The sequence below is a fragment of the Macrobrachium nipponense genome, chromosome 44 (genome assembly GCF_015104395.2).
Source record: "Macrobrachium nipponense isolate FS-2020 chromosome 44, ASM1510439v2, whole genome shotgun sequence".
In the NCBI taxonomy this organism is placed as follows: Eukaryota; Metazoa; Arthropoda; class Malacostraca; order Decapoda; family Palaemonidae; genus Macrobrachium; species Macrobrachium nipponense.
In genome coordinates this window covers 32,264,928-32,278,830 of record NC_087221.1, presented here as the reverse complement: position 1 = coordinate 32,278,830, position 13,903 = coordinate 32,264,928, and the positions used below count along the sequence as shown (strand labels likewise).

Genomic DNA, 13,903 nt, shown 5'->3' with positions numbered 1-13,903 from the left:
TATCCAGAATTCTGTGTTACAGTTTTGTAAGTTTAAGATACTAACTATGAAACAAAGATACATTTATATTCATAAAAAAAAGTCAGACAATTGCCCGTCAACTGGCTGCACTAACGCACAAACCCATCCCATGAAAACTTAAATTTTTTTAAATAATGCAGGCTTTTGTTCACTTTAGAATTTGACATTTTTTCAAGCCCTATAAGAATTCTATGTCACTTCTTTCACTTTGGAAAAAGTATACATAGTTACTGTTAAAAAATCTCCAGTCAATGTTTCACAAAAATAGCACAACACTTACCGTACTTGGTTACGAGGAACAAGAACAAAAATGGTGCTGAGACCCACTGCTGTCTAACTGTACAGTATCTGGCATTGGTAGTCTTTCCTTGAAGAAAAGAATAATCAGAGAAAAACACATTAGCTTTCAAAAAAAAAAAAAAAAGCCAGAAGGCTATAATGTATGAAACTAAATAGGAAAACAAATTATGAAAATAAACCCATTACTGGTTGAAGGAAGAAGAAAACTGGCTCACTGAAGGTGTCATCTGAACCTGCTGCAAGGAAAGCAGAACTGGGTGGAGGGCACTTACTCTAAAAGTAATTGGTTTGTCGAAAATAAAATAAATTTTATCTGAAAAATTTCATTTGTTTCAAAACAATCCCATTACATTTACAGAGCCTGAATAATTACTGAGGTGGGAAAGGCTTAATTGGATAATCCCAGACTTAAGGATTTTACAACAATGAAAAACATAAATTATCAGAGAAGAGGCTTGTACTATTATACCAGACAAGATATAACTAACATAACAAAGACTGCAACAATGACAGGGTCTAATCTGATCATACAAAAGCCCCTAAGTAACAAATGCTGTTTGCTGTATTAGCAAACAGCATGTGTTACCTTTGATCGGAATGAAGTCAGTACTTAAGATTCATAATAGATATAATTTAAACATGACACAGAATTCATATGAGATAATGTCTTGTGATGAAGAATACTGTACCTGTCGTCCTTCAATGTTTGCCCATCGTCTCAAGCACATCATAAAAGAAGTATCGACATTTGTTGCATCTTTGGCTGAAGTTTCTACATATGGCAAGTCACCATTTTCTTTACACCAGGCCTCTGCTTCTTCAGTGGTTACCTTTCTTTCAAGATCAATCTGTAGCATGAAATAACAAGAAAAATAAAATTATCAAGTTTCAAAAAATGTTATTCAGCAGTTACTGTTCAGTAACATTTATTTCACTGTCACACTTTACAGGGCATTCAAAGTTTAGTAAACAAATTTTACTTTCAATAACAAATAAAATTATTTTTCCCTGACAAATTAATGTATAACACAAAAGTCATCTACGGGATTGGAACTTAATAATGCTAGAAAACAGAATGGCTAAGCAGCCTCAGCACTAAATAATGTGCACCTAAGCCTTGGCACTAAATAATGTACATACAGCCATCCAAATCTAAACTACATATGTATATCTTCATCTAAAATTGACTGGTATGATATATGGATAATCCATCAAAATCAAACTTCTGGAGACCAGTGTTTGAAAAGCACTGATACCCCCAAAAAGATGAATGCAGTATTTTGTCTTTCTCAAGTTTTTTATGCTCTATACTCCTTGAGAGTAAAAATTCCTACTGAGGCCCATCCTCAAATATTAATTACTTCCTGAAAGACCCTAGGGATCATAGTCTTCCTATTCTGGTGCTAGGGCTACAAGAAATACCATACTGAAAATGAAAACATCTTTAGAAGAGACCTTTAAAAGTTCCCATGAACTCACTTAAAATTACATATCAAAATGAAATCCCATTATGGGAAGAAGAATTTGCCAAACAGAAACTTTCTTGTAGTTTACAAAAGGAACATATATGACTTCTTCATGAAAACTGAAATAAAAACATTCATGTTACCCATTTGGCTGTCACTTCAATTCTGTATAGTCTACCCACCACTGTACCAGCAGTTTAAAACAGGTTTTACATTTGTGTAGGAATACAATTAAAAAAAAACTATTGAGGGCAAAAGATGTGCTACTGTACCTTATTTCCAACAACTAAAAATGGAAAATCTGCTTTGACATCTGCATAGTAAACAAACTCCTTCCGCCAGGTATCCAAATTTTTAAAGCTTGGAGGATCATCAACAGAAAAAGTTAAAATACACATGTCAGAACCACGATAAAATGGTGTTCTAAGGCTTTTAAATCTTTCCTGTCCAGCAGTATCCCAAATCTGAGGACAAAGAAAAAATGTTTGAAAAAAGCATATTGAATTAAATATGTTATTGTCATGATACAATAAAGTTTTATGCATACTTACCTGGCAGATATATACTTAGCTATAGACTCCGTCGTCCCCGATAGAAATTCGAATTTCGCGGCACACTCTACAGGTAGGTCAGGTGATCTACCGCCCCGCCGCTGGTGGCGGGAATAGGAATCATTCCCGTTTTCTAAGACAGATTTTCTCTTCCACCTGTCTCCTGAGGGGAGGTCGGGTGGGCCATACACCGTATATATCTGCCAGGTAAGTATGCATAAAACTTTATTGTATCATGACAATAACATTTTTATGCATTCAACTTACCTGTCAGATATATACTTAGCTGATTGGCACCTTTGGCGGAGGGTAAGAGACAGCTAATCTACTGAAATAGACAGGAAACAACATATGTTGTAGGTAATAAAATTAAAAATGATATTGTTAAGATACAATAAAGTTTGTTCATACTTACCTGGCAGATATATATATAGCTGTATTCTCTGAATTCTCTGAAGTCCGACAGAATTTCTAAAACTTACGACACACGTAGTGGGAGTTAGGGTGGTTAGTACCCATTCCCGCCGCTGGGAGGCGGGTATCAGGAACCATTCCCATTTTCTATCAGATTTCTATCTCCACTGTCTCCTGAGGGGAGGTGGGTGGGTACTAAAAATATATATATCTGCCAGGTAAGTATGAACAAACTTTATTGTATCTTAACAATATCATTTTGTTCATGAAACTTACCTGTCAGATATATATATAGCTGAATCCCACCTTTGGCGGTGGGAGAGACAGAAAAAGGATTTTAGGAAACATATAAATGTATATGATTGACATCTTGGTTCTTACCTGTTAGCATAGCTGACTTCGTGATTACTGTCACCCAAGCCGTTTTCTGCTTCACTAGAGTTACCAACAAGGTAGTGACCTGTGTAGTTGGTGCGCTCTAGATGATCTGTCAACGGGGACGGGACCACAATGTGACTAGACCATGACCATACTTCTGAGGGCAACGAGGCAAAAACCACCACATAAGTTAGCCTAACAACAAACTCCCATATACCAAAGGCTAAAGGAAGGGACGACTGTACTCGGCAGCCGACCCTACAACCATAAACATACAAATATTAAAAACTCACCTACCCTTTTCTATGGGAAAGGATGAGTGCTACCTCCTGCCCCCAAAATAGTGTCTGCGGCGACGTATGGTCCGAGAGTAACAGTTTTCATAGGTCGTTCTCACCTCCCGTAGGTAGTGCGAGGCGAACACTGAGTTACTCCTCCAAAAAGTAGCACTTAAAATGTCTTTAAGAGCCATGCTTTTCTGAAAGGCTATTGAGGTCGAAATAGCCCTTACTTCGTGCGCATTAACTTTTAGTATCTTAAAGTCGCTGTCTTTGCAAGAAGAGTGCGCCTCTTTAATGGTGTTTCTTAAAAAGAATGCCAGTGCATTCATGGACATGGGCATGTTTGGTCTCTTGACCGAACACCATAAGTTCTCCGCAGAACCTCGGCAATCCTTCGTTCTACGAATATACTCTCTAAGAGCCCTAACAGGACACAGGACTCTTTCTGGCTCTTGACCAATGATCTCTGCCATACCCTTGATCTCGAATGTTCTAGGCCACGGATTGGAAGGGTTTTCGTTTTTGGCCAGAAACGACATACCCAAAGAGCAGACTGCATTATGCCCTTTGAAGCCGACGTGTTTGCTGATAGCCTGTATTTCGCTAACTCTCTTCGCCGTCGCCAGAGCAGTTAGGAATACAGTTTTCTTCGTCAAATCTCGTAGAGACGAAGAGGAAAGAGGTTCAAAGCGATTTGACATTAAATATTTGAGGACCACATCCAGGTTCCACGAAGGTAGCTTCGGTAGTGGTACCTTGGTCGTCTCGAAAGATCTCAATAGATCATGGAGATCCTTGTTATTAGCGAGGTCAAGACCTCTATGGCGAAAAACTACAGATAGGACGCTTCTGTAGCCTTTAATAGTTGACACTGCCAACTTCAGATCTTGTTTAAGATAAAGCAAGAAGTCGGCGATCTGGCTCACAGAGGTAGTGGTAGAGGAAACTCCTTTTCTCTTACACCAACTTCTAAAGGCTGCCCCACTTCGATTGGTAAACCGCGATTGATGATGGTCTCCTCGCGGTGGCGATAGCTTTAGCCACTGATTTCGAAAAACCTCTCGCTCTGGCCAACTTTTGGATAGTCTGAACGCAGTCAGACTCAGAGCGGAGAGGTTTTTGTGGTACCTCTCGAAGTGGGGCTGTTTGAGTAGATCTCTCCTTAACGGAAGAGATCTCGGATAATCCACTAGGTAGAACATCACCTCTGTGAAACCAGATCGCTGCGGGCCAAAAGGGGGCGATTAAAGTCAACCTCGTCCCCTCCGATGCTGCGAATTTTCTCATCACCTCCCCCAGGATCTTGAAGGGGGGGAAAAGCGTAGAGATCCAGGCCCGTCCAATCCCATAGAAGGGCGTCTACTGCTACTGCTCCCGGATCGAGAACCGGGGAGCAATACAGAGGAAGTCTCGCCGTCCTTGACGTTGCAAAGATGTCCACTAAGGGGCATCCCCAAAGACCCCACAGTTCCTGGCATACTTCTTGATTGAGCGTCCACTCTGTCGGCAATAACTGTCCTTGTCGACTGAGGAGATCTGCCCGGACGTTCTCGACTCCGGCAATGAATCTTGTCAATATTGTGACTTCTCTCTCCGTTGCCCAAAGTAGGATCTCTTTCGCTAGAGTAAACAGGGAGCGAGAGTGTGTTCCTCCTTGTTTCTTCAAGTATGCCAGGGCTGTGGTGTTGTCCGAGTTGACTTGAACTACACGACGGGAGACTTTGTTCTGGAAGAACTGAGCGCTAATTGAACCGCTGCCAGCTCTTTGAAGTTGATATGCCAGGTTACCTGTTCCCCTCTCCAGGTACCTGACACTTCCTCCCCCCCTAGAGTTGCTCCCACCCCGTGGATGACGCGTCGGAGAACAACACTAGGTCGGGGTTCTGAAGCTTGAGGGATATGCCCTCTGACAGCTTCCACGGATCGAGCCACCATCTTAGATGGTTCTTCACCTCTTCCGAGATGCTTAACTTCATGTCGAAGTTGTCCTTTTCTGTCCAGCTGTCCCGACAGAAAGAACTGAAGAGGTCGGAGGTGTAGCCTCCCCAGGGAAACAAACTTCTCCAGCGAGGAAATGGTCCCCAGCAGACTCATCCATTCCCTCACCGAGCATGAATCCTTCCCTAGAAAGGCCGACACTTTTTCTATGCCTTGTTGCTGACGTTCCTGGGACGGAAAAGCCCGAAAAGCCACTGAATCCATCTGAATCCCCAGATACGATGGACTGTGTTGGGGTCAAATGTGACTTTTCGAAGTTCACCAGAAGTCCCAGGGACGCAGCTAAAGACAGAGTCGTTTGCAAGTCCTTCAGGCACCGGGTCTGCGAGGAGGCTCGTATGAGCCAGTCGTCCAGAGAGCGAGATTCTGATGTTGGAAAGATGGAGCCACCTCGCCACGTTCTTCATTAAGATGGTGAAGATAAAAGGGGCCGTACTCAGTCCGGAAAAACAAAGAGCCCTGAATTGAAAGACCTTCCCTTTCAGTACGAACCGAAGGTACTTCATCGATTGGGGATGTATCGGGACGTGAAAGTAGGCGTCTGGAGGTCGAGTGATACCATCCAATCTCCGGGTCTTAAGGCCCCCAGAACTGACTGAGGTGTCTCCATCTTGAACCTCTGCTTCTCTATAAAGAGGTTTAGACGACTTACATCCAAGACGGGCCGCCACCCTCCCGATTATTTCGGTACAAGAAACAAAATCTGTTGTAAAACCTGCGTTCCAGGTCTAAAACCTGTTCCACTGCTCGTTTCTCGAGCATCTGCTCGAGCAGGTCGAAAAGTATCTTTCGCTTTGTTAGAGGATACGATGGGGACAAGTCCCTGGGAGTGGAAGTCCAACGGGGGCGGCTTTATGAAAGGGATCTTGTAACCCTTCTCTATGACGTCGAGAGACCAGGTGTCTGCCTCTCTTACTCTCCAGGCTTCTGCAAACAACTGCAGCCTGGCTCCTACCGGTGACTGAAGGCACGATCTCTCACTTCTTGCCCTAGACTTGGAAGGGGCTCTACCTCTAGGAAGGCTTCTTCCTCGAGGAGACGATCTAGTGGAAGTCCCTCCACGAAAGGGCTTCTGCTTTCTAAACGGTTGGGCTCCTGACGACGTTGAAGGGCCAGCCGGACGTCTCGAAGACTGAGCCAACAGGTCTTGTGTGGCTTTCTCTTGCAGACTAACTGCCAGATCCTTCACCATAGCTTGGGGAAGAGATGACTCGAGAAGGGAGCATACAAAAGTTCTGTCCTCTGTGCGGGAGAGACAGACTTAGCCGCAAAGTTGCAATAAAGCGACCTTTTCTTAAGAACCCCTGCTGAAAAATGAGAGGCTAACTCCTCTGAGCCATCCCTGACGGCCTTGTCCATAGCATGACAATACACTGGACAGCTCCCCAAGCTGATCGAGTCTGGCTTACGAGATTGGTTGTCTAAGGCTCCAAGACACCAGTCTAAGAAGTTGAATACCTCTAAGGACCTAAACAGTCCCTTCAAAAGATGGTCCAGTTCGGAAGTAGTCCATGATACTTTAGCTGAGGCTAAAAGGGCCCTCCTTGAGGCATCAACCACGCTGGCGAAATCACCTTGAGCAGACGTAGGAACCTTCAATCCTAATTCCTCGCCTGTCTCATACCACATCCCTGCCTTACTGCTAAGTCTAGACGGAGGCAGAGCGAAAGTAGTCCTTCCTTTTGCTTTCTAGACTCCATCCAGGCGTTAACCTTCCGGAAAGCTCTTCTAGTAGATAACGACGTCTTCATCTTCACGAAACCTGGAGACTTGCTTGTCTTCGACGACGAAAACTGAGAAGGAGGAGAAGGAGGAGCAGCAGGCTGGAAAGTATCGCCAAACGAATCACGAAGTAGTCGTGCCAAAACTTGATAATCTGACGACGCAGACGTAGCAGGTTGTTCTTCATCAACATCCTCAGAAGAACCGCTAAGTTCTCCTTCTTCCCTACCCGAGTGCAAATCCGAAGGAAGAGGCAGAAGTCCTTTAGCTCCAAGTCTCCTATCCGAACGATGAAGAGAAGACGAGGGTAACGGATCCTTAACAGTCACAGGATCAGGAATCACCTTTAGAGGCGAACGTGCCAAAGCCTCGGGAACAACATCCGAGTGACAGCGAACTTCCACATTCGCGTCCACAGAGCTCTTACTAGAACGTCTACGAGCGTCCATCTGAGCGTCCAAACTAGCGTTTCTCATTCGAGCGTCCAAATCAGCGGTCCGACCGAGCGTCCAACGGAGCGTCCATCAAAGAGACTCTTCTAACGTCCCGCGAAGCGTCCTTACGAACGTCCCGCGAAGAAACTTGATCAACTGCCCGACTAGCGTATCGTTGAGCGTCAACACTGTCATGTCGAAGAGGGGCCGAACGCATAGAAGTCCGTCCGACAGCTACAAAATCGTCGTCAGCAGAAGCGTCGAAGTCGGAACGCCGAGCGTCCTCTCTACGGGAAGAGAGGAGAGCATGCAGAGAACTCTCTCTAACCTGGCGTCTAACGTCACCTCTAGACGAACCCTGGGGAGCAAAACGAAGTCTAGAGGGCGAAAAATCAGAAGACGGGGACGAAAGAGGAGCCGTTGGAGAAGACTGCCTAGTTCTCTTGATAGGCAGTCTATCGTCTTTCCTTCGACGAGGTACCGTCTCCTTCTGCTTTAGTAAAGCGTCCAGTTGCCGTTGCATCGCAATGATGATCTCCGTCTGAGATGTCTCCTTACGCGGAGACGAGCTGCGCTTGTGAGAAGGAGAGGGGCGAGGGGACGCCTTTCTTCCTTCTCCCAGGAACAGCTTGGCTCTAGAGCGACTGGGGCGCTCGCGGGCGTCATCGTCGGATGACGTCCTAGACTTCTTCTGGGGCGGAAAAGCTACGCTTTCCGGAGAAGAATGCCACTCAGACAAAGCATGACGTGAAGCGTCAAGCTCTTGAAGAGTCCTCTTCAAAGGTCGCGAATCCGAACGAGATTCCCACCCCTTGCACGGGGAGGACGCGTCGGAAGACGAGAAACAATCCTTCAGGATACGTGCTCGAGCACGCTCCTTAGCAGCCTGGGAAGCGTCCACAGGAACTGCTGAAGGGACGCCAGATCGGTGGGGGTTCCCCGTAACCCTCCTTCGGCCTTCCGACATGCCCTTCCCTGAGTCCTGGGAGTCCGGCAGAGGGTCCCAGCCTAGAGGCGCTATAGGGCCGATCTGACGCCCCCTCCACTTCACTAGGGGCACTATCACTGCACTTATTTTGCCTGTTTTCAAGGGCAAGCACTTTAGATTCAAGCGTCTTCAATGAATCCAGGATAAGCGAAAGGGCATTACCCTCCGCAGACACCACTTGAGGGCCCGAAGGCAACACTACGGGGTTAGGAGACACAAAATCTAAAGGAGGGTTAGAAGGGGATACATTTAAGATCCCTGTCTGCTACCCGACTTACTCTAGGAGGAAGACCATCCTCAATCCTATCACGTTCTAACTTATTTACGTAGGATTCATACGTCTTCCATTGTAAATCATCCAAGCTTTCACACTCATTACAGCGCAAAATCATATTTCACTCTTGCCCCCTACACCCTTTACACAATGTGTGAGGATCAACCAAGGCTTTAGGAAGCCTAACCTTGCATTCTACTTTCGAACACACCCTGGCGCTAGCCGAACTACATCCAGACATATTTAAGGAAAAAATCTAAGCCAAATTCAAAAACAGTCCAAGTCACGTATGCCAAGCTATCGATCCAATCAAAAAACCAAAAAGTCAAGAGGATACTCAAGCAATGAAAAGTTTTCCAAAATCCTGAGGCGGAGGTGTGTAAACAGATGTTTACGACACCGGCGACAGAAGAAATCTGATAGAAAATGGGAATGGTTCCTGATACCCGCCTCCCAGCGGCGGGAATGGGTACTAACCACCCTAACTCCCACTACGTGTGTCGTAAGTTTTAGAAATTCTGTCGGACTTCAGAGAATTCAGAGAATACAGCTATATATATATCTGACAGGTAAGTTTCATGAACAAAACCTTGATTCCTACCTGTGTTAGCGAAAGACTTCATGGCTACTGCCTAGGAGCCCGTATCGCTTCAAGAGCCTCAGCGAGGTAGTGACCTCATGCTAAGAGTTCTTGATGGTCTGTTACAGGGGTCTTACCCACTTACGCTTCAGAACCTTAGGATCTTTGTCAATGGGGTCCTATCCACTTACATGACAAAACACCTTGCCTACTGGCATGATCATAGAGCACGACACTAATCCCGATCACCTGATCCTCATTGGGGTTAGTACTAAGATTGAAAGGAGTCATCCCCGAACATCCTTTCAAGCAACCCACAACTCAACAACAATATTAAAACTAATTATTAAAAATATTAAAAACAAATTTAAGGATCAGCATCTGCTCCATTTCCCAGCATAGTATCCGCTGATACATAAGGTCCAAGAGCGAAACATTTATCGTATGTTATTCTAACATCCTTTAAATAGTGGGATGCAAATACTGAATTGCACCTCCAATAAGTTGCTGCTAAAATGTTTTCTCATGGACATATTCTTCGTAAAAGAAAGGGAAGTTTGCCACAGCCCGGACTTCGTGAGCTTTCACTCTCAGCAGCTTTAAAGAGTTCTCTTGGCAATTCCTATGAGCTTCGGTAATTACATTTCTGACAAAGAATGCCAGTGCGTTCTTTGACATAGGTCTCTTGGGGTTTCTTACCGAACACCAGAGACCTTGTCGACATCCCTGAAGCTGTGTCTTCTTTTCTAAATAAAATTTTAAGGTCCTGACTGGGCAAAGGGACCGATCCAACTCTCTTCCTACCAGAGAAGAGAGTCCCTTGACTTCGAAACTTCTAGGCCAAGGTTTAGAAGGGTTCTCATTCTTTGCTAGGAAAAGATCCTGGAAAGAAATGACAGCCGAGTCTTTTCTAAATCCCACCCGAGAGTCCAAAGCATGCAATTCACTGATCCTCTTAGCAGTTGCGAGAGCCAACAGGAATATGCATTTGCTAGTAAGATCTCTGAATGAGATTTTATCTTATAGGTTCGAACCTGTCCGACATCAAGAACTTTCAGGACAACGTCCAGGTTCCAACTCGGGGAATCGACGATCTCAATTTCGTAGTCTCGAAAGACCTGATGAGATCATGAAGATCCTTATTATTCTCGAGATTCAGCCCTCTGTTTCTAAAAACAGCTGAGAGCATGCTCCTATATCCCTTGATAGTTGATACGGCCAATTTGGATTCTTCTCTTAAGAAGAGGAGAAAATCCGCGATTTCGGTTACAGAGGTATTGGAAGAGGACAGCTTCTTCGACCTACACCATCTACGGAAAACTTCCCACTTCGATGGTAGACCCGCAGGGTAGAGGCTCTGCGGGCTCTAGCAATTGAAGTTGCCACTTTCTTTGAAAAGCCTCTCGCTCTGACCAGTCTTTCGATAGTTGAAAGGCAGTCAGGGAGAGACTTTGGATGTTTTGTGGAACCTCTCGAAGTGGGGTTGTCTGAGCAGATCTGTCCTGTCTGGTAGAGATCTGGTGGGAAAAGTCCACCGTCCATTCCAGTACCTCTGTGGAACCAGATTCGGAAGGCCAAATAAAAGGGAGCAATTAGAGTCATTCTCATTCCCTCCGATGCCCACAAATTTCCTTACTACTTCCCCCAGCAATTTGAATGGGGGAAAGGCGTATGCGTCTATGCCTGACCAATCCATGAGGAAGGCGTCGATCGCTGTGGCTCTGGGATCTTCTTCTAGTGAGCAGAAGTTGTCTATTTTCCTGGAGAGGAACGTGGCAAACAGGTCGATCTGGGGTCTCCCCCAGAGTGACCATATTTGTCTGCAGACTCCTGAGTGGAGCATCCACTCTGTCGGGAGAACCTGGTTCTTTCTGCTCAACCTGTCTGCCCTTAGGTTTTTTACTCCTTGGACAAACCTTGTACGCAGAATAATGCCCCGTTCCTCTGTCCAGGTTAATAGAGCTCTCGCTATTTCGTTCAGAGAGAAAGAGTGAGTGCCCCCTTGATTCCGGATGTAAGCCAGAGCTGTGGTGTTGTCGGAATTTACTTGAACTACCACCCCTCTGACTTCCCCTTCGAAGTATTCCAGGGCTAGATGAATTGCCAGGAGTTCCTTCGCATTGATGTGGCAGAGTAGTTGTTGTTTGGTCCAAATACCTGCTACTTCCTTTGGCCCAGTGTTGCTCCCCAACCTGTTTCTGAGGCATCGGAAAACAACGCTCGGTGAGGGTTCCGAATCAAGAGGGACACCCCTTCGTTCCTTGTTAATGGGGTTAACCACCACTTTAGGTCGGATTTTATCCCCTGTTGGATGGGAAAAACGTCTGACAAGTCTCCTGTCTTTTGACTCCACATCCTCTTTAGATAAAATTGCAGAGGTCTGAGATTTAATCTTCCTAGGGAAATGAACTGCTCTAACGAGGAAAGGGTGCCCAGCTCTGTCTTGAGATGGAAACGCCCGAAAACCCCGAGAATCCATCTGTATCCCCAGATAGACTATGTTCTGTCTGGGGATCAATTGTGATTTCTCGAGGTTCACGAGCAGTCCCAGAGATTTTGTCAAGTTCAAAGTCTTCTCCAAGTCCTTCAAGCACTGAATTTCCGATTTTGCTCTTATTAACCAATCGTCCAGGTAAAGGGATATATTTATCCCCTCTAGATGTAGCCATCTCGCAACATTCATCATTAGCCTCGTGAACACTTGAGGGGCCGTAGAAAGGCCGAAGCATAGGGCTCTGAATTGGTATACTTTCCCCTGCATCATGAATCGGAGATATTTCTTCGATGATGGATGCAGGGGGACAAGAAAGTATGCATCTTGTAGATCTAAGGAGACCATCCAATCTCCTGGACGAAGAGCCGCAAGAACCGATTTTGATGTTTCCATAGAGAACTTTGTGTTCTCCACAAATCGGTTCAATGCGCTCACATCCAGGACCGGTCTCCACCCATCCCGAGGATTTCGGAACCAGAAAAAGACGGTTGTAGAATCCTCGGGAATGCGGATCCCGAACCACTTCGATGGCCTCCTTTTGCAACATCTGTTCTACCAGTTGCAATAATGCTTCTTTCTTGGCAGGGTCCCTGTATTGGGCTGACAGTTCCCTCGGGTTCGTAGTCAAGGGAGGTCTGCCTCGAAAGGGGATCATATATCCCTTTGTTACCCACGGAAAGGGACCAATTTCTGCCTGTCACCGAGTCCGATTCTTCGGAAAATTTCCGAAGTCTGGCTCCTACCGGTGCTTGAAGGACTGTTGTCTCATTTCGCTTTCTTGATAGGTCTGAAGGAAGACCTAGCCTCCTTCTTGCACTGCCACTCCTTTTCTTAAAAAGAGGGACTCTGGCCCGAGGAGCTCCCTCGAAAGGGCTGTTGAGGAGCCCGATTCTCTCTCTTAATAGGACCCGAAGTCCTCGATTTCTTTGCAGATTGGGCCAAGAGATCTTGTGTGGCCTTTTCTGTCAAAGAATGAGAAATATCTTTTACTAGATTTGAAGGAACATTGGTCCGACAGAGGAGCATACAGAAGAGATGACCTCTGAGTAGGAGTAACTGCTTTCGTCAGAAAAGAGCTAAATAAGACTCTCTTCTCAGAATACCAGTTCCAAACAGAGAGGCCACCTCTCCTGATCCATCCTGAACTGCCTTGTCCATACAGGAAAGAACACTATGAAGGACTTCTGGACTAAGAGATTCATTCTCTTGTGTCTTTTTGGCCAACACCCCACCAAGGGACCAGTCTAAGAAGTTAAAAACTTCTAAGACATTAAACAATCCCTTGAGGAGATGGTCCATCTCAGAAGTCCCCCATGTGATCTTTGCTGATGACAAGGCTTGTCTCCTAGACGAATCTACCAGATTCGAAAAATCTGCTTCGGCAGTGGACGGGAGAGCTAGACCCCATGGTTTGCCCGTCTCGTACCAAATTCCCTTCTTTCCTGATAGTCTGGAAGGAGGGCGGCAGGTAAAGACTGTCTTCCCCGCCTTCTCCTTGGATTCCAACCAATTTCCTACGAATCGGAGAGCCTGTTCATGGAAATGGTTGGCTTCATTTTAATAAAAGATGATTGTTTCGGGACCCTTCGTGACTTGTAAATAAGGACCTTGGAGAAGGAGGAGCAAGTCGGGCTTAAAGAGTCCCCAAACTCTTGAAGTAAGAGGGCTGCCAGCGTCTTGTAATCTGACAAACCCGGAGCCGAGTGGTCTTCAGAGTCCGAAATCTCTTCCAAATCCAATTCCGAAGAGGATTGTTTATTTCCAACAGGAGACTGGCCTCTTGCAACATCCACCCCACTCTCGCAAGAACGACGACCGCCTGTGCGATAACTTGCGTCCCTACGAGAGATAGGTTGATCCTGCAAAACGACCTTATCCTTCTCCTGGCAAGAGCGATGGCCGCTTGTGCGACACCTTTCTCTCCTGTCAGACGAAGGATGTCCTCTCCTATCGCTTTCTCCGGAACCACCTATGTCTTGACAAGGGCTACGGCCGCCTGTGC

The 13,903-nt window shown here is 45.6% G+C and overlaps 1 protein-coding gene across 1 annotated transcript in view; it reads right to left on the bottom strand.

The window, feature by feature from the left end:
- Nucleotides 1-13,903, bottom strand: part of LOC135204150 (ras-related protein Rab-9A-like) — a 38,506-nt gene that overhangs the window by 13,434 nt on the left and 11,169 nt on the right. Inside the window, exons 4-6 of the mRNA XM_064234177.1 lie at nt 2,060-2,251; nt 1,011-1,169; nt 302-388 (exon numbers count right to left, since the gene is read on the bottom strand). Of these exons, the coding sequence (XP_064090247.1) occupies nt 311-388; nt 1,011-1,169; nt 2,060-2,251 (429 nt within the window). The 3' untranslated portion in view covers nt 302-310. The remainder of the gene's footprint in view (nt 1-301; nt 389-1,010; nt 1,170-2,059; nt 2,252-13,903) is intronic.